Raw genomic sequence first — 21,615 nt, forward strand, 5'->3', positions numbered from 1 at the left:
TGTAAATTGAGATCTTTCCCGTCACTGACCTATTTAATGCTTGTCCTGTGTTGTAAAGACACTTTAAACACTAATATTACATTATTTTTCCTCTCACCTGGGGTCAAATGGCCTTCTGAATAACTTTCAGTTAAATTTAAAACCCTCAGGGGCACAGAATCGTCTGCTAAATATCTGGAAAGAAATGAAGAATTTCTCATTTCCTGAGATCAAGGCATACTTTTGTGCCTTGATTTTATGAGACTTCTCAATTTCGTTTCAATCTCATCAGAGGCGCTCCTCAACAGCTTGTCTCAATTGGTTGCCATTGCCTGTTTTAGTTCTGCTTTAGTGTACGTCCTTGTTTATTTTGTTGCTTGGGGCGCACTGCACAAAATCCTGCGTGGTCTAACAGTGTCTTGTTCACACACATAGAAGACTGAAACTGAATTAAATTCTCGACAATGCCTGAACGTGTCTTCAAATGGTATTAGCTGAAGGAACTTATAAAAACCATGTATGATGATCTAAAGGAAACAAAGTCCTGGTGAAGAATCTGCATGTTGAAGGAGTGGGAAATTGTTTTAGGGATTTGGTCGAGAGGCTAGAAGACACAAGGTGAGGGCTAGCCAGGAGGCTGCTTGAAGTAATGGGTTTTAGCAGCTTCCTGAATTTGAGTAAGTCCGGTTTTATTCAGAGGTGGAGAACACTATAGGAATGAGCCTTGCACATGAAACATGTCAGAGGTATGGACGTTAAGTTGGGAAAAGCTTCATCCAGGAGTTTGAAGATCGGCCATATAAGACATGGCAGATGAGGCATACGAATTATAAATCTGCTCTTCCATTTACATGGAGCCTGTGGAGGGCCTTCAGTTTAGGCCTCATATGGTTGCATTGTTTCAGGCTGAACAGATGATTTAGGTGGTTGGAATCCAGTGGAGAGACGATTGTAATAGGGAAGGTGAGAAAACGATTGATAAGGAGCTTGGAAATGTTCCACTGAACAAAGAAGTATTTTTGAGAACATTTACACACATCGGTTATGAAAGGAGCCACATGCCTAAGATCTTCTTGTTAGTGTGACTGACTCGCTGCTCCTTTAGGTGTACCTGTAAAGCTGTCAGTACCTCTGCCCTCATAGCGCTACAAAGTTCACATTGCACTGGCAAGCACTCATAGGCCTTTGCCCTCTGCTCTCACCCTACCACATGTAGCCAATTATCAGCTGCTAGCGCTTGAGGTGCAATGGGCATTCATTGGTATATTCAGTGCCCAAGCAACGAGCGGCAGCATAAAGTTGAAGAGTGAGGAACTTTGATAAAGTACGTGTGTAATATGTGGCAGCTGTTGTGGTGAGCTGACTGGAATTCGATTTATTTTCACATTAAAGCTTCACTGCTTGCTGTAGTACACCCAAAGAGATTCAGCGCAGAGCAACCTGCAGTGTGTCCTCGGTGCAGACAGTTATTGCCTGCTCCGTGCTGCCTGCTGTCCTCATAAAAAGATGCTTACAACACCTGCTGACACGCAGCCACAAAACCTGCCCACACACTAACCTATCGGACTGTCCCACCTGCCACTCCCAGGTTGCCCTATCGGCGAGCTCATCACGGAGGCCATGCATGCGTCAAGGCTTGCAGAGACGCTGGTTTTGTAAATGTTCTACAGTACCTGAGAAGTGAACCACTCCTGTTCAGTTTGATCCTGAGTGTATTGCTGCCAACAAAAGCTGCGATGGTAAGACGCTAAAGCACACAAAATTGTCCCCTGTGGCATTTCGAAATATCAGAAGCAACTGTTATAAAAATTCCTACCTAACTGTAGTTAGTCCAGGTAGTCAGAAAGGAAAGCACGTAACCCTCTCTTCCTCCCTTCCTCCCCGTCTTCTATGGCTAATCGCACCACACAAGCGGCCTGTGGAGATTTGAAGTCGGCAGTCAGAGGTGACGGGAATCTAGAGACTTCTCCACGGGGGGTACCGAGCTATCCCTGGGCGACGGATTGACTTGACTGACTAATGGTCTGTTTCATACTTTGCCTTTATTCGAGTCGCCCATCTCTTTGTCAGGTCCACACGAACTAAAGAAGCCTTTCCTTTCCTGTGGGAACGATGCACCGAGGGTCAGCCTGACTTGCTGATATTTTAAGCCTCCAGCATCCGAGAGTGCTGAGAGACGCTGCCTCTCCTTGGAACACACATTTATCAGCTTAAGGGGCAACCCTGGCAGTTTTTGCAAGGCACAAAGGTAGCCTGTGCCATTCTCCGCAATCAAGATTCGTTAACGAAAGGTAGACCTTGGGAAGCCTTCCACCCCCACGTACAACATATACGTCTTTGTCAAGACTGCCGTGTGTCTCAGCGCTGATTGAATCTATAGGTTATTCTTTTTTGCTCTGCGCGACTTTGATCTTTGCACGAATACGGTACAGACGAACCCTCTTTCAGCAAAGACTGCCATTCATTCTCTGCACTTGACAGTATTATCCTTCAGGTCGGCCCGAAGGTTCACTGCAGGGTTTTACTTGAACAGGCAATCTCCTACTACCATCTCATCTAAAAGCCTCTCTGGACAAACTCGGCCCATTTCCTGCAGTGTGCATCTTCAGCCCATTTAAGCATAAGACCTCTGCCTTTGAAAGTGCACCTTTTGCCCCGACCCCTTGAGAATTTAATGGAAGCTGTTCAGAAGACATGAGGGTGCAATACAGTGTGAGCAGTGCGCACAGTAGGTTTACCCTGCTGCCTTTTTAAAAGTTATTTATCGATTTTCTTCAGAAAAAGCATACTTTTAAAATGACTATATCAACCTAAACCAGGGAATACTGAAAACAATTGAATATATGTAACCTTAAAGCTCATTGATCATTTGCATCACACGCACAAAATGCTAATGTTTCAAGCTGTCCCCAGTGATGTTGCACTCCACTTGTATGTAACCCTAGCCATCTGATTTACAGACAGCTCTCTGTGCTCTTAAGACATTTCAGCAGATCTCTTTAAAAAGTCACTAATCTTCCCTCCAGCTAGAACCTTTGATAAGTCATCACTGGCATTCAACACCTTTGTTTGCATTGAAATTGCGTGTATAACTATGTCATTGGGGGTTCAGGGACTCGTCTTCAGACCGCTTTTGATATACCACTGATTGACTGAGGCAAAAAGATCCACTTCATGGACCAGGTGTTAGGTTTTTCCCCATTTAAAAAGAATATACAAATGTAGGTTCTCTGTTTGAATTTCACCCTGCTACAACCCCATGCAAATATCTCGAGGGTAAAAAAATGTCTAAAATGTTATCTCCTTTGTACGTTTATTTTGGTGATAATTCATTTTAATTTATTAACTTAGGTCGAAGTAACATATGGATCTGAAAATCTGCCAAGGTTTTTTTGGAGGGGGTGGTTGCTCAGATTGTTGGCTTTAAGTAAGTCTACATTATTGCAGTGAATGTTAGTAGTGCAGGCATGGTACCCTGGACCCCGATTGATATCCCTAAAAAAACGAGGATGGTGTGATCTCACTTCACCTACATGGGTATAAAATTGTAGTACTTTTACCAATACGCACTTCCTACAGTTTTGTAACTGCGGTACAGTAGAGGCTGAATTGGGAAAAATGTGCACATTCTTCATCATGGGGTCTGCATTAAATTAGTTTACATTGAAGAGAATGGTAAGCTCATCTCTAAAGCAAGGTAATAGCAATGCTGTAGAGTGGGGAAAAAAACAAGTGAAGAAAAATGATTGTTATTTGTAGGTGACCGACTCCCTTTTGTGAGATTCCGCAGTCTGATTACAAACAGTAGTCTTTGGAAAAGTGTTTGTATTGATCATCAAGTAGTCAATATGGCAGCTTCAAAGACCGATTTTCTGTGAGCACCAGTGTATGACTTGCTTCTTGTGAAATGTGTCCACATGATCACCTGAATTATAGAGCTTTAAGGCCATCCTATCTTGTAGCCCCCCTCACCTGACACCACTGGAAGTGTTATTGAGTTGCAATAAAATGCACAAGACGATTGATTCCAGAAAAGAAACCTCGGTCTGTCGTTTGATTACCCAGCGGCAAACATAGAAACTTACAGATACGTATTGGTCCTCTGAAGGGTACATGTGTGCCATATACATCCCCAAACAACTCCAAGACACGCCATACACTGAACCAGGGTGTAAGTAGACTTGGTACGAGTCAACCAGGTCTCCGAGGTGGTTTAAAAATGTTACATGACGTTCTGCCCTAAACATGTTTTCAGAATACCGTTGTCCCAGTATAAACAAAACACCAGACTGACCCCAACTGCTGCCACGCACTATAATAAGGTACTTGCAATGACAGCGATGTCCTTCAAGGTTGAGACTCTGTTTACTACGACTTTGAAAAAGAGGCATCATCCATTGGCTGGATCATTGGAGGAGATTCTGGAGAAGTACAGGAAGACTTCTGCCTGTCTGAAATTGGCAGTATCTGTAGGTGGATGTTCTAACTAGTCAGAGTAGAGCACCTTTGATCTCTCCTGGGTGATCCATCCCTTGTCCTGGAGTGAGCCCTCCAACTAGAATGGTAGTGTGTTTATCTGGAGCGGGCCTCTGCCTATGATATTAGGCCTCCTGTATGCCCAGAAAATAATAAATACTCACTTTGTTGAACTCCTAGTCTAGGTGAAGCATGCTCTTAAGCTTGAGAGACCAGTAGCAAATGTTCTTGTGCCTCTTCTAATATGTTTGAAGGCTGGCCCTAGGTGAGTCTTCAATAATGTGTATGGTGTAGGAAGCTTGTTCTCACCATATGCATGAAATTCAAAGTGCCGAGGCTTTAGTCCAGAGTGCTCAGCCCTTTTTTGGTATGTGGTGTAGTTTGCTTATAAATCTTCAGAACTTTTTCACAAAACATATTCAAACCAAATGTGTGTCCTTTTTTCCTCACATGTTGGACATTCTAAACGTACCCAGGTTTTGCAAATCCCTTCGGATGGAACCCAGAAAATATTAATTATAGCAAAATGTAGTTATTTTTTTAGTGGGGAAAAGGTGTTGTGTAAAAAAAAAAAAAAAAAGTATGTCTTTTTCCCCCTAAAAAATGGCATCTACGAAAGATTTTCTGTTCTAAGATTGCTCTCTTCCCAGCTTCAGAATCAGGCTAAGTTGTTTAAAAAAATGTTTTTTTTTTTTTTGTAAATTTCTAATAGGTAGCAAATATTTCCTATTTGTGAGGTGTCTACCTACTTGATTTGTGGATGTGGGGAGGATGAAAAAGGGGGGGGAGGTTTGCAATTTTGTGCTTGAACCCAGAAAGATATACATTTATGAAAAGTAGGCGATTTGTGAATTCATCAATGGCTCATCTCTGTAAATCATTCCAGCATTTCCTGAAGAATCTAAAAATCGAAATCAAAAACTAATTAAAGTAAGTAGGAGAAACAGGTGGCAGTGGTTCCATCTGTAAATGTTTGCCTCTGTAGCCTATCTGCTAAAGTATTTTATTGTTCTCTTTCAGACCGTTCTAGAGATATGCGGAGCTGCAGATTATAATGATTTTTCATTTTGTAACAACTGTGCTACAATTCATAAGCTAAAATCTAATGAATAAAAAATCAGTATCAAGGAAAGCAATGTACATTTGAAGTGTGCCCAGGGATCTGAGTTTAGAAATAGTGGTTATTCATACCATTCTGAATTTGGAGCTGCCCATAATATCAAGTCATTAAGAAGGCAGTTTACTGTGTTTTTTTCTTTCTAAATGACTTACATTTGAAAGCTAAAACGAAAAGAAATTCAGTTGATAATAACAAATGCCCTACTACTGTGCATTGCCCCACTTCTCTCAATAAAAAGGGTACCTCTCTTGTGAAAGAAAGGCCACAAAAATGCATCTTCACATCAGTATTTTTCCATGGAATTGCAGTTGTTCCAGGACTGTGGGTACCTGTGATGTATGTGCCCAGGTTCGGTCACCACTGAGGAAACCCTGGCAATCCAGACATTTCGTGTAACTTGACAAAGGATGAGTCTAGAGTGGTATAGCTTACCTGCATCCCACCACTTTTTCTTGGAAGCAGACAGGCCCCTCTTTGAAGACAGAAGAGGCACCCCTTTGCAGACTTGGAGATGCATCAGGATGTCTTGAGGCCTATGTGACCACAGTCTATGGCATACTCGCGGGGAGTGCACCTCTGATGTACAGTCAGTGAGGGTCCTAACAGGTCTATAGCCTCTGCATCTTCAATTTGAGGCGAGCGCAATGCCATCGCCCCCTGGTGATTGCGCATGCGCAGTTCCCTATTATAGATGGGGCCCACACAAGCATCTGCAGTGTCTTCTCTAATAGAAAAGTGCCCCAGAGGCACAAGCGGGCACAAACACCAATTGCGCTTGAGGGCAGTTCTATAATATGGTCTTTAGTGTCTAGTGTCCTTTCTGACTCACTTGGGCAGGGCAGATTAGAAATGGGCATGCAGCCCAAAGATGGAATGGGTAGGATCCCACCTCCTGTTTTTTTAGACCTCAAACTCCCTGGTGTCTAGTGAGCTCCTACCGCCTGGGGAAAGCAGATTGGTGTTTAGGGGTTGAGGGGTAGGCCTGTGCTAGGTCAGGCTGGCCACCCACCCTATTATTTTTTCTTAAAAGATAAATCTGTAACTGTGTGTAGTGGGGTTTCTGGTCCACCTCACACCCCCATCCCCTCTTGGAGGGCAGTGATAATGTCCCCAGGCAGGCTTAGTAGGACACAAAGTATATTTGGGCAATGGGGTGGGAGATGCAGCCAGGTGTGCCCCCATTTTTTCTGTGGCTTTACCTAGAGGCAAGACCATGGAAGGCTTGGTTTGACTGGCTGGCTCACAATATCTTTCCTTCCTGAGGAGGTGGGTTTGCTATAAGTTGCTGTAGGTGGCTCTTTCTTTCTTTTTTATTTTATGTTGAGGAGGTTCTAGGAAGGGTAGACGCTACTCCCTAATAGGAGCTGAAATACTGGCACTAACCATGTAGAGAATTAGAAAAATACATAGGATTTTCGTAAGCAGAGCAGTTTTCTCATGTTATTAGAGGTGATGCTCATGATACGCTTTGTCAGAGCTTGTGAAAGCAAAAGAAAAGCACTAACAGACTTGATAATTAGGAGAGGTGTTATTTTCTTTTCCTCCTTCCCGTGTATTATACATACTTTTGGGTTTTGTTTGTGTTCTGAGAGTGATTGAAGCAGTGGAAGAAAGAGACCATAAGAAAGGACATTTTTGACATATCTTTTTATTGTGTTTTACAAAGCAGAAAATGGGTAGAACATATCTCAGAGGGCTTTGAGTACAACACAAGCGGAATTGCACATGCACAGCTTGTTTCGGACATCATAAATTCAGCAGGTTTACTAGAGTACATCTAGATATTTCCGGTGTTGGACCTTAAAGAGCTGGAAAGCCATGTACCCACATTTTCTGATATTTTCCAGGGCAGCCTCCATATGCACTGATTTCTTTCTCCACATTGCAGCAGTAATCCCTTCCTCGAGTCCACACTAACAGTGGTTGGGGTTGGTGGGGGGGATACAGGCGATCTCAAGTATTTGGCAATGTAATGCCTCTCTTGGCCACAGGGTAACCAAAGCCAGCAAATAATGTGTTATTGTTGTAAGGTCTCTAAACCCTCTATGACAGTAGTTCCCAACCTTTTGACTCCTGAGGACCCCCAATGAATCATTACTGGAAGCCGGGGACCCCCAGCAATTTGTACGATTTAATTTTCAAACATTAAAACAGTAATTCGCAAAAAATATAACAAGTACACACCAAAACAAATACTCAAATTACTAAAGATAAAATTCTTTTATTTAGAAAAAATATGCAAAAATCGAAACATTTTATTGGGAAGGTTGGCGCTGCATCTCGCAACTACCTTTTCAATGTATGGTTTTATTTAGGAAAGGTGAATCCTCAGGTCAGAGTTCACATTTCTGGAGTGATTTCTGTTTTTATTTTTTAGATATGCAAGATCTGAGAAAGCTTTTCCACATAAAAAAGTGAAGGGGAAAGGAAGTAAACCATAAGGGCCTCATCTCTCCCTAGCCTCTCTGTCACATGTACTTCATTTGTTTTATAGCACCTCTCATACCACTGTAGGGTGTCAGGGCATTTTACAGGGGACTGCAAGGTGTAGGATTCACATGTCATCCACACTGGTAGGCATTTTCTAAGAATGCTTGGTCCGGAGAAGCACAAACTTCGGCCCATACTTATACTTTTTTAGCGCCATATTTGCGTCATTCTTTGACACAAAAGCGGCGCAGTTTGCGCTGATTTTCTGTCAAAAAGCGGTGCAAATGTGGCGCTAAAAATGTATAAATATGGGCCTTAGGATTCAGAACACAGCACAGTGATTAGCTTTGACGTTAGCGCAGTGCTTAATTTGTAAATAAAAACGTGCCGGTGCCCAAATCCCTTCTCTTAAAGACGCGGCTGCTGCAATTAAATGTGGGTACACGGAATACTGAGGCAGCATAATCCTGAAGCCATCTTGGGACTCTTCAATCCATATCAAGCCACTCCCTGCCACTTCAGCTCACTCTAGCAGCTTTCTACTTTCTCACTTTGTGACGCTTTTTTGTTTTTCCTTCCTCCGTCTTTCCCATATGTGTCTTTTGCTCGCAGCAAATGCGTGAGGCAGAAGAATAAGCCCCGGCCCTCAAAAATAAGTGCCGGTGCTCAGCACTGGAAACAACAAGCACAAATTAAGCACTGCGTTAGCAATAAGAATGTATTTCTACACAAGCAAACCTTTTTTAGCAGCATAAGGAAAATGAAAGACTAGGGAAAAACAACTTTCTAATTTGTGCCATGCGGTTTGCTTGCAGCTCTGTAATGGCAGTTCACAGCTCACTGTGCTAGATTACGATTATGAACTGCATAGTAACAAAAGAATCTCTGTGACAAAAGCAGTAACCCATTGTGCCATGCACATAAAATACACATTCTTTGCAGCAGGCATATTAACCATCTGCGCTACCTTTGAATCAAAACTGCCACTGCACAAAACTCCCATCTCTCGCCAGCAAATACATTAATCACTTGAGTTAGCTTGACGCTTTTATTTTGGCAGTACAAGGAGCTTTGCAGTGCGTTTAAAACTGCTCAACGACGGAAGTAATAAATATGAAAACACACAGAGGCTCCAGCTTGAGAAGTGCCTTCCTCCCAGCCCAGGCCTGCGGACCCCCTGGGAATGTGTCACGGACCCCTGGAGGTCCGCGGGTCACAGGTTGGGAACCACTGCTCTATGACACCTAAAAGCATCATCTTCGGGATTAAGGCGGTGGGTACACGTAGTGGGTGTGTCATGCTGTCTTGAACCTGCTCCCAGTTGGAAGAAATCACTGGGTATGACAGAGTAGTGTGATATAAGGTCACCCTGCGGTCAGAACAGCCCATAGATTCGGCACTGGGGGCTCTCTCCATTTTACACAGCCTGTCAAGATGTAGTAGATTTGGTGGAAGTAGATTAATTGTACTCTAAGGTTCGACGGAATGGCATGCACGGACGAGGCCATCCTGGCCTCCATGCACCCATCATCGTCAGTCTATCTCACATCCCTTTGCCACTCGGAATGCAGCTTCTGGAGTAGGTCGAAAGTATTAAGGAGGAGGAACTTGTAAAGCCCAGATGTGCTCAAATGACCCATTGGACCCAGCAGTAGCTTGAGCTTAAAGGGGTTAAACTCCAGCACTACCTCTAACACTTTCTTATAAGTATCTAGAGCATGGCGGGCCTGAAGATATTTGAAGAACTGGGATTCATGTAGGTCAAATTGCATCACCAAATGTCCAGATGCCACAATATTATTATGACCCCTTCCAGTCAGGTCCACCCATAGAATCCCGAAAGGGGGCGCTAGATGCTTCAACCACATTTCAGCCCACAAGGGCTAATGTGATGTAGGTTTACCATGCCATTCGCTATGGGACAGGGCTGTACACAAGCACAGGAAGGGAACTCTTGATGTGTGGTAAAAAGTGTGTGCCCATGTAAGATTCACCTATTAGTAAAGCCAGAGGTCTGTGGCTCCCATTCCACCCTCGTATACTGGGGTGGTGATTTTAGTATACAAGACTCTAGGTATCTTACCCACCCACATGAACCTCAGTATTGTCAACTGTAGGTCCTGGAAAAAAGGTGGTGGAGGGGGAGTACATAGGGATAGTTTTGTAACATGTATAGAAAGTGGAGGAGAACCAGCATTTTGCAGAGCAAAATTGAGGTTAAGCTGGAGCTAGGCCCCAGAGCCTAGACCATTGCATGTGTGTCTCAATAGAAGTACAATGTTTGTGGTTTGCCAGTCACAGGCGACGTGGAAGCCCAAGTATAAGAAAGAACCTTATGTGATCCGATAGAGTCCCCGTTGACAAAGGGGGGAGCAAGGGGGTGGACCAGCCAAGTTAATGTGAGTAGCTTACACTCCAATTGGCTATCAACCCCAAAGCCTTAGTGTATATCTCTAGCATTTGCATCAGATCGGGATGTCTGGGGGGGATTGGAGGTACAGAAGCATATCATCGCCGTACACTGCACTCTATCTTCCTGGCCATTTGCCCACATGAACCAATATAATTGCACATCTCTTCTGGTCCACTCAGCCAGTGGTTCTATTACTAAAGTGAAAACTAGATGAGAGGGTGGGGCAGTCATATCTTGTACCTTGTTTAATCAGGAAAAGAGTGAAAAACCCGATAATCCGTACTCCTGCACTTTGGGAATTCTACAGGGCCTTCCCAAGTTTTCAGAATCTTGAGCCGAAATTATTTTTCTGCAGTGTCTGAACAGGAAGGGCCAGTGGATAGTGTTGAAAGCCTTTTTATAATCAATGAAAAGCAAGCCTGCTAAGCCCTGTAGGTAGTCAGGCACGGAGAGATAGACCTGTAATCTGCTCAACCAATGTCTTGTCCCTTTGCCAGGCATAAAGCCTCTTTGATTCTCACGAATCAGCGTTTTGATAACCTTGGCTAGTGTAGTAGCCATAATTTTGACCAGGAGTTTACTCTCCATGCTCAAGTGGGAAATGAGCCTGTAAGAGGTGCAACATCCCAGTGGTTTGCTGTGATTATGAATAGTCATGATTGTGGCACAATGGAGTTAATCATGCAGGGAGCCAAGCTCCCAGCCTCCTCAAAGTGATTCAGGAGGTGGGTTGCAGCAAGAGAGGAGGTTTTTTTTGCACAGTTCTGTGTTTCAGACGGCTCCCGGATTACAGTGCTCATGTGCATCGGACGGCTCCCGGCCATCCGTGCACATGGCACTTGAAATCCCTCTAGTGTGGGCACCAGAGAGGTATTTTCCTAAATCAGAAAACCAATTGTTTCAAAACAGTTTTGGCATTTTACTGGGACATACGCCATTTTTACTATTTTTTATGCTTTCAGCCTCTTTCCAGTAAGTGACAGAAATGGGTGTGAAACCAATGGTTGATCCCGGACAGCTAAACATTTCTGAAAAGTAGACACAATACTGAAATCAGCAAGGGGTCATTTGTGTAGATCCTTCAAGGTTGTCCTGTTGAAAGTAACAGTTGAAATAAAAAATATTAAAATTGAGACCAAAAAAAATGCATTTTTTGTCTTTGCTTTCTTCTGTAACGTTTTCCAACTGTGGCAGATTTTTGAAAGCAATATTCTGTTACGTCTGCTGGACTCTTTTGGATACGTGTGTGTAGGGCTTGTCGGTTTATCAAGAACCCAAGGTATCCAGAGCCAATAAATGAACTGCACCTTGCAATGGGTTTTCATTCTATACTGGGTATACAGCAATTCATTTGGTAAAATATATAAAGAGTGAAAAATAGGTATAAAGGAAACCTATTACCAAAATGAGCACAAGATAAGGAGTTTAGAAGCAGTAGTTATTTGCACATCTCTGAATACGGGGTCCCCATTCTAGCATGTGAATTACAGGGCATTTCGCAAAATGGCTTTTCTTACACACTGTCTTACATTTGGAAGGCAATAATGTAGAGAAAGACCGTTGGCAACAATACTTGTTCTTCTATTCTGTGTTCCCCACAAGCCCCCTGATAAAAATGGTGCCTCACTTGTGAGGGTAGGCCTAGTGCTGCAACAGGAAATGCCCCAAAATACAATGTTCACATCACATTTTCCCAAAGAAAATGGACGTGTTTTTTTGTAAAGTGCCTAGCTATGGAATTTGGTCTCTAGTTCAGCGGGCACCTAGGAAAACCTGCCAAACCTGTACATTTTTTGGAAGAAGGCACTGAGGGAATCCAGGATGGGGTGACTTGTGGGGCTCTCACTGGGCCCTGTCACCCAGAATCCTTTGCAAACCATAAAATTGGGCTAAAAAACACTTTTACACTCAGCATTCCCCCAGGTCTCCCAATAAAAAAGGTACCTCACTTGTGAAGGTAGGCCTAGTGCCCACAACAGGAAATGCTCCAAAACACAACGTGGACAGATCACATTTTTCTAATGAAAATGGACGTGTATTTTGCGAGCTGTAGATTTTGGCGTCTGGCTCAGCCTACACTTAGGAAAATCTACCAAACCCACACATTTTTCAAATCTGGACACCTAGGGGAATCCAGACTGGGGTGGCTTGTGGGGCTCTCATCAGGTTCTGTCACCCAGAATCCTTTAAAAACCAACATTTATTTAAAAAACACTTCTTCCCTCAGTCACTGGACAAGCTCCGTCGGAGGTGGGAGGAGTGGTTGGGCCCCATGGATAAGGAGGACTGGAGGGAAGCGCTGATGGTCCCTAGGACCCTGACCATGACCGCCCATTTTCGCGTGTTGCCGACCTACTACCTACACGCGGCATACCTCACGTCCATCAGGCTATATAAGGCGGGGCGCCGGTCTCACACAGACTGTCCCTGCTGTGCCGTCCCCGACACTGACTTTACCACATGGTATGGACCTGCCCGAGTATTGCCTCCTACTGGCGGGCAGTGGTGACTGAAATTCCAGGGGTCTTGCAGGTGGAGATGGCAACGGCCCCATTGCCGCTTTTACTGGGGGTGTGGAGGGAGTGGGGTCTAGCAGAGCTGATCGGACTTTCCTCGGGGTGGCCAAAACAGATATTGTGGCTGACTGGAAAGCGGAAGCGGCACAGACTTTGGCCAAGTGGTGCTGTGGAGTAGACTGGTGTGCCCAGCGGGAAAAACTCATATACACAGCGAGAGGGTGGCCAACCAAATATGAGTGTGTGTGGGGGAGGTGGGAGGCCGCCTTGGGGGTGGATTCCGGTGTTGGGCCATAGGGGGCTCGCTTTGGTGCTCTTGGTCACTGATAGTAATGATTACTATTCAGCGTGTGTCAGTGTTATCTGTGTCAGTTGTACGATATTGCATGGCGCCATGCTTGAAGGGGGCGGGACTGTGACCTACTTTGTGTTTGTTTTGCAACAAAACTAATAAAGTTCTTTAGCCAAAAAAAAAAACACTTCTTCCTCACATTTCAACTATGCAAAGTTCTGGAATTGCAGGGAAGCCACAAATTTCCTTCCACCCAGCTTTCCCACAGGTGTCCTGATAAAAATGGTACCTCAATTGTGTGGTTAGGCCCGCGACAGGAAACGCCCCAAAACACTACGTGGACACAAACATTTTTCCAATGAAAGTGGATATGATTTTTTCAAAGGGCCTAGCTGTGGATTTTGGGCTGTAGCTTAGCTGGCACGTAGGGAAACCTAGCAAACCTATATGTTTTAAAACTAGACACTTAGGGGAATCCAAAATGGGGTGACTTGTGGGGCTCTCACCAGCCAACATGTGGCTAAAAAACCCACTTTTTCCTCATATTGTGGTGATGGAAAGTTCTGGAATCTGAGGGGAGCCACAAACTTCCTTCCACCCAGCGTTCTCTCAGGTCCCCCGATAAAAATTTTATATCACTTGTGTGGGTAGGCCAAGTACCCGCAACAGGGAAGGTCCCAAAATGTATTGTGACGATGATAACTAAAGTGAGTGTACTAATTAGTCCAGGGATCGGGAACCATTTAGGGAAACCTATCAAACGCAGACATTTCTGAAAAGTAGATATCATGGGGAATCCAGGGAGGTATCGCTTGTGAGGATTTCCTAAAGTTTGTTTTCTCCCCAGAATACCCTGCAGAGTTAAACCATTGAATAAAAACACTATTTTACCCTATTTCTCCCTGTATTTCTGTGACCTAAACTACAGGAATATGCAGGAATCCACAAACTGCTTACCACCCAGCGTTTCCCAACTTGTCCTGATAGAAAAGCTACCCCACTCGTGTGCCTGGGCTTACTGCTGTGACAGGAATGGATCACACAATGGTCAATCGTAGCCCTTCATGAGGGCTACTGTTGACTCTGGAGTGTTCCTCTCCTGACGCAGGCACTAGGCACATGCACCCAAGTGCGGTAGCATTTTTATCAGAACAAGTGGGGGAACGCCAGTTGGTAGGAATTTTGTGGATCCCTGCATATTCCCGTAGTTTGTGAGACAGAAATGTGAGGCAAAATAGAGTTTTTATTCAATGTTTCACCTCTGCAGGGTATTCTGAGTAAGAAAACTTTAGGGAATCCACACAAGCCAGGGAAACTTACCAAACCTGCGCATTTTTGAAAACTAGACACCTATGGAAATCCAAGATGGGGTGACTTGTGGAGCTCTCACCAGGTTCTGTTACTCAGAATCCTTTGCAAACCTCAAAATTTGGCCAAAAAAACACTTTTTCCTCCCATTTCGGTGACAGAAAGTTCTGGAATCTGAGAGGAGCCACAAATTTCCTTCCACCCAGCATTCCCCTCAAGTCTCCCGATAAAAATGGTACCTCACTTGTGTGGGTAGGCCTAGTGCCCGCGACAGGAATAGATCACACAACGGTCAATGTTGGTCCTTACATGAGTGCAACTGTTGACCCTGGGGTGATCCATTCCTGACGCAGGCACTAGGTACAGGCACTCAAGTGGGGTAGGGTTTTTAATCAAGACAGGTGGGGAAACACTGGGTGCTAGGAATGTTGCGGATCCCAGCATATTCCTGTAGTTTGTGTGACAGAAATGCAAGAAAAAACAGAGTTTTTATTCAACATTTCAGCTTTGCAGGGTATTCTGGTAAGAAAATGTTGGGGAAGCCACACAAGTCACACCTCTGTGGACTCCCCTGGATGTCTAGTTTCCAGAAATGTCTGGGTTTAGTATGTTTCCCTATATGGTCTCCGAGCCCAGGACCAAAAACACAAGTGCCTGCCTTACAAAACCAGTTTGTTTTGTGATAGATAATTTTGATGTCTCGACAATACGATTTGGGCGGTGGAATTTGGGGCTGAACTAAATTGAGGAGCTCCCAAGAGAGCATTATGTGCTTGCCGCCGCATGCACCTGCTCTCTGGGTTGGCCTAATCCGCTATTGTCCCGTTGCACAGACTGTGCTTGCGAAGGGACAGCAGGACTGTCCTCATCACCTCCCTCATAATTACTGGAAGAGGAGTTATCGAATGGGACTCCGGCGACTGAACAATCACTCCCGGAGTCTGCACCATTGTCCCATCCCTCGGATGCTGTCTCAATATCTGCTGTCTTAGTCTCTGATCCTACATCAGAGCTGTCCTCTATAACCCGAGTGAGGGCTTATGCAGCAGTCATCCAGCAAGATCTCTAGGTGCCGGCTGAGCTAGAGGCCAAAATCTACAGCTAGGCACTTTGCAAAAATCACGTCAGATTTCAATTTTAAAATGTGATGTGTCCATGTTGCGTTTCCTGTTGCGAGCATTAGGCCTACCTACACAAGTGAGGTACCATTTTTATCGGGGAAACTTGGGGGGACACAGAATAGCAAAACAAGTGTTATTGCCCTTTGTCATTCTCTACATTTTTTCCTTCCAAATGTAAGGCAGTGTGTAAAAAAAGACGTCTATTTGAGAACTGGCCTGTAATTCACATGCTAGTATGGGCACCCCGGAATTCAGAGATGTGCAAATAACCACTGCTTCTCAACACATTATCTTATGCCCATTTTGGAAATGCAAAGGTTTTCTTGATGCCTATTTTTCACTCTTTATATTTCAGTAGGAGAACGGCTGTATGCCCGGTAAAACCAGTTAATATATTGGCTCTGGGTACCTAGGGATCTTGATGAACCTACAAGCCCATATATCCTCGCAACCAGAAGAGTCCAGCAGACGTAACGGTGTATTGCTTTCAAAAATCTGACATCGCAGGAAAAAGTTAGAGTAAAACGCGGAGAAAAATGGCTGTTTTTATTTAGCTTAATTTCAATATTATTTTATTTCAGTTATTTTCTGTAGGAAAACCTTGTAGGATCTACACAAATGACCCCTTGTTGAATTCAGAATTTTGTCTACTGTTCAGAAATGTTTAGCTTTCTGGGATCCAACATTGGTTTCACACCCATCCCTGTCACTAACTGGAAGGAGGCTGAAAGCACAAAAAATTGTAAAAATAGGGTATGTAACAGTAAAATGCCAAAATTATTTGAAAAATTTGTTTTTTTTTATTGAAGTCTGCCTGTTCCTAAAAGCTGGGAAGATGGTGATTTTAGCACCGCAAACTCTTAGTTGATGCAATTTTCAGGGAGAAACACACAATCCTTCTTTGGCAGCCCATTTTTCCCATTTACAAAAAAAAAAAAAAAAAAAGATTCACTGTATTTTGCCTCATTTCTTGGTCTTCTCCAGGGGAACCCTCAAACTCTGGGTACCTTTAGAATCCCTAGGATGTTGGAAAAAAGGACGCAAATTTGGCATGGATAGCTTATGTGGACAAAAAAGTTATGAAGGCCTAACCTCGAACTATCCCAAATAGCCAAAAAGGGCTCAGCCACAGGGGTGGGAGGGGGAGGCCCAGCAGGTAAGAGGTTAATGTAGACCAAAATCTCCAGGCAGCTTCTGATGCTAAATAGTCACTTCTACAGAGTTGCTTGCAATAGCCTTTGTGAAGCTGATTGAGTATCTTGAAAGGCTGGGCTTAAAATGCTTTTGGATTTGGGAAGTTTAAAGAATTGGGGCTGAATCAGTGCACTGTCTCTTGAAAAAGAATTGGGCACCTTTGTGGAATCTGTTGCCTCTACATGGAAGTGGTTGATGGAATCATATCCCTTTGAGTAGAGGTGGGAGATCAGTCTACAGAATGTTGGCTCCTTCTCAGTAGGACTGGCACAACAGTGCTTCATTTGGTTATGGAATTGATTTGAAGCTTATTTGCGCTTTTGATCGAACATTAAGCATGATGATTTGACAATTTGGTCTCAATGCCTGTGTGCTGATTGATGCTGACACTGTCTAAAGGTGGGTAAACGTATACTTTTGAGTTCTAGTTGTGCTATGATTGACACAAACATATTGCATAGCGTTTCCTTACCACTCAACATCACAGATGGAAATTTAGCCCCATACCACCCATAGCTTTGTATGACCTCGTGGAGGTGGGGCGTGGTTGGTGGGGAAACACTGACACTGGGAATCTCAAGAATTTGCATTCTAATCACAGAGTGGTGATGTCCCTTGTGGTCCTTCAGACCAGCGCGATTGGGTCCTCGTTTACCGCCATGGCTAGTAAGTTGGAGATTGTAGGTACCATGAGTGTGGGTGCAGAAATAAGTGGCTTCCTTAAAAAGCAACTCGGATACATTGAAGGCTGAACACTTCAGCAAGAATCTTGAATTGAGACAATGAGAGCCCTACACAGAGCACCCCATTTCATAAAGTCGTCCTGCGGAAATTAAAGTTCTGTGTTTGACATAAAATACTTTATAGGGGATTTCCTCACTAAAACTGATACTTTTGATCAGCATGGGAGCTTTGCTCTTTATATGACTTCCAGAAAGAATTCCACATGATTTCTTTACTTACCCTTTTCCCAGACTGTTTGTTCTTCTGTAGACTGCATTTAATTGATATAGTTAAACCTGCTTTGTCATTGCTAATAAAAAATGCCATTCTTAACGACAGTGAATTTTTTTTTTAACAAAACAAAGGAAACTTCGTGTGGTTTGTGTTTTTCGCTTCGTTTTTTACAAGAAATTATCATGTAACTATATGCCTAATAAACTAAAAAACAAACGAAAAAAAAATATTATTTTTTTCCTTTTCAGGTTCAACAAATAGATCGCGTAGTTGAAGTTGTGGAGGAAACTATTAAAGGTAAGCATGTCACAAGAAGTACAAAAGTAGTTTTCACAATTGTGCCACTATGTAACTGTGCGGTGCCACGACGTTTTGATACTTAAGAGCGCCCAAATTGTTATTGATGCTCACAATCGAAAATAATTGTTTTATTACTTTAGCTGTACAAAACAACAGGTAGAGAAAACAAATGCCTGGTTTCACTAGTGTACACTGTTCTTATTTTGTGCATACAATGTAGATGTCTCATTCAATGCTCATCTAATCTGCGCAGTTTGCCCAGTCAAAGACTTTAGTAGAATGGCTAAATTTCAATTCTTTGTTACTCTCTGCATGCATCACAGCCACGTCAGGTTTGAAAAAACAGAATGCACCAGACCCTGTCATGGATTACATGCAAAGTACAGAGGGCCAAGATCTAGCGGCTCTCATGCAGTATTTCAGTGCTGCATCATTCAACATTTCTGAGGTGGAAAGCTATTCAACTGCGTGACAGTCATTGTTATCCGAACTGGTCTCTCTATTTTTAGGGTATTTTAAATAAAGAAAATCATGACCTTATTGACCAGTCTTAATCTGGTGTTGCTCTTGACCAGAATGAAAATCGCTTTGACCAGAAAGTCTAACCTTGGCACCTCTTGTAAGGCATTGGTGTGGGTTTCGGTTTGTGGGTTACTCCGGAGATAGCATGATTTACTAAATTAGAGAACTGTGTGAGAAAACACTTCAACCTGCAGAGTGGCAATTGCTGCTCATTTTGCTCTTAGCTGTGTGAAATGCATCAGTCTTTTGGAAGCCCTGTCCGTAAATCTTCTGACATAATCACCAAAAGAGTATGTAACACGTAGATAGAATTTTGACCACTCTACAACATAGTGTTGCGAGTTGCATAAAGTAACATATTTATAGATTGTCTAGTATAGAGTTACCAACATTAAAGTCTTCTCCTCTCATTCTTCAATAACATTCTATCTGAGAACCATAGAACCAGAGAGTTTACTGGTGCCTGACTCACTCATAAAGTACTAAAAGAGATTTGTCTCCAACATCAACTTTATTTCAGTAGCGTGCTCAGTGGAACTAATTGCTAATCTCCCTCTTTTGTCAAATCCTCCTGCTCTTGTAACTCCAACCCATATTGCAGCCGACGCACACACTGGTCATGAATTGGTCACAGACTACTGTAACTTAGTATGTAATGGGAACCCCAAAAAAGTCATTGCCAGGTTGCAGATTTCTCAAAATGAGGCAGCCACAATGCGGCTGCATTTACTAAGATACAACCATATTAAGTCAGCTCTGAAATCTCTCCATTGGCTCCCAACTGTATTTAGGACCAGGTTAAAATAACATTGAATTATGCCAAAGGGCACTGGGGAAATTGTCCTGGTCACCTCCAAGAACAAGCACAGAATCTGCAAGGATTCCAAGATCCAGCTAACGCACACTGTCTATCTGTTTTTGTACATTCTTAAAGAAGATAAGTTGTTATATCTTCTGAACAAAATACTCTTGTAGTAGTGCACCTATACTTAATAACGTGTACCTGGAATAAAATATATTTTTCCAATATTGAATCGCTCATAGATTCACATGCTTGAATCTTTCCAGTTGTCGAGGTGGAAGTTTCTGGTAATTAATATAAGTAATGCAAAACTAAGCATTAGACGACAAAGCTTAATCAAGTGACATTGGCAGCCAGTTAACCTTGTTTTAATTAGAACCAACCTCCAGCCAGTTAGCAGTTCCTGAATCACTCTTCCCCCTCAAAGGCCACCATATCGCAGATTTTTTTTTTACTGTTTGTCGTGTGAATGGAGTGTCCCTGAGTTCTGCTCCGTTTCTTCAGTCTAGCTGTTGATATTCTGCATCTGTTGACCTCTGATGGAACTACTGACAAACAACTAGTTGAAGGTAACATCATGGCTGTTGAATCCTGATAGTAAAGATCATGTCAGATGGTTCTGAAAAGGTCTCTTCACATCTTGCAAATCCTGTGGATGACTTTTCTTTGGGTGTCCCCGAAAGGAATGCCTATATTGCTAACATCCTCAACATAAAAAAAGGAATGTAAATATAGCTGTACATTTTCAGGCAAAAAACTCAAACGCAGAAAAGCCAAACTTCTTTTTTGTACAGAAAAAGAAGGCAATGTAAACTTTAGTTTTTAGAGATGAAGGAAAGGGAACGTCTCCTCATAAGGAAGCTTGCTAAAGAAAACAAAAAGAGGAAAAAGACTCTTCAATAGAACCCTCCAAACATGTTAAAAAAAGCAGGAACAAAAAAGACCATGAATAGAGTCGATCCTCCGTGACTGAAAAATCACAAATAAAGGGACCCTTCAGCAGCTCTTGCTTTTGAGAGAAAGCCAATGAAAATAAGTCTGGAATCTGCAATTCCATCAGTGAGAGAACCTCCTTCCTCTGAAATTAAAGAAGCATTAAATGACTGACCATCGACGAAGCACACATTAACAAGGCCATTGTCGGTGACGCCCACAGACGCGACATAGAGGGCTGCATCAAGAATGACAACAGCATTGACAGCAGACAGATCAACAATGTGTTGCTCTCTACTAAAGAAGGACAACTATCCCAAAACATGTTTTTAGAGATACACAGCACTGGCTGCACCAACAGGGGTGAAAGACTATCACTGACGTAAGTTTTATCATGCACTGCATTTACCATGATGCCTTAGGGCGAACTGAGTGTTGAGATGTGAAGCAGTGTGCTCCCACTCTTTTTACATTGACATATACATTAATGCGGACAACAGTAATCACTGAGCATGCTGCTTAATTTAATCATAAAAGTGCATCACCGATCACCGCGCCAACAACTTACCTATGCTTCAAGCCAACTGAAATAAATCTCATCAGGCCTGACCAAACTTCACCGAGAAAGTTCTTACCCTTACCCACCTGCACGTTGCTTCATAACAGAGGAGACTGATGACCACAGCGGCTCCTTTAGCCCTTCGTACAGCCCACCTCCACTTCATGTGACATGCCAGGATTTTGATGATGGTGATGAAAGTGTTTGTGGAACGGGATTTTTCTTTAAAAAATAGCAAGAGGCAAAATCTAAATTTTGTGAAGCCTTTCAAGAACAGTATGCAAATGTTAAACATAGCTAACAAGAACCTATGATGCAGGTGCCACTAGAATTGGTGCGCCAAATGCTTTCTAATTTTTACAAGAGATTTCCTGATTCAAGTAAGCCACCACAACTCCTGCTCCTCAAGGTATTACATCACAGCACACACCTCGTTTATTACATTAGGTGGGAAGCCCCGTCACGCAGCAGAAACAATCTGCATCACCCCTAGATGTTGGTTCCTATGACAATTCATGATGGCTGTGTGCAACAGGATGACGATTATGATGTACCAGAAGGAGGAGAAATTAAATTATTCATGATCACGCGACCGGCATGGGAGGAGAATGGGATGATCATGTAGGCAGAAATTACAGATAATGCAGCTGTTTTAAAATGTCATGGATGACTATAGCATCTTCATTTAGGCCG

General features: G+C 43.1%; 1 protein-coding gene across 1 annotated transcript in view; it reads left to right on the plus strand.

Moving 5' to 3' along the window:
- CDKAL1 (CDK5 regulatory subunit associated protein 1 like 1) overlaps positions 1–21,615 on the plus strand; it is a 1,931,537-nt gene that overhangs the window by 670,651 nt on the left and 1,239,271 nt on the right. The window contains exon 6 of the mRNA XM_069218767.1: positions 18,055–18,103. Coding sequence (XP_069074868.1) covers positions 18,055–18,103 — 49 coding nt within the window. The remainder of the gene's footprint in view (positions 1–18,054; positions 18,104–21,615) is intronic.

The sequence above is a fragment of the Pleurodeles waltl genome, chromosome 2_1, assembly GCF_031143425.1.
Source record: "Pleurodeles waltl isolate 20211129_DDA chromosome 2_1, aPleWal1.hap1.20221129, whole genome shotgun sequence".
NCBI classification, from domain to species: Eukaryota; Metazoa; Chordata; class Amphibia; order Caudata; family Salamandridae; genus Pleurodeles; species Pleurodeles waltl.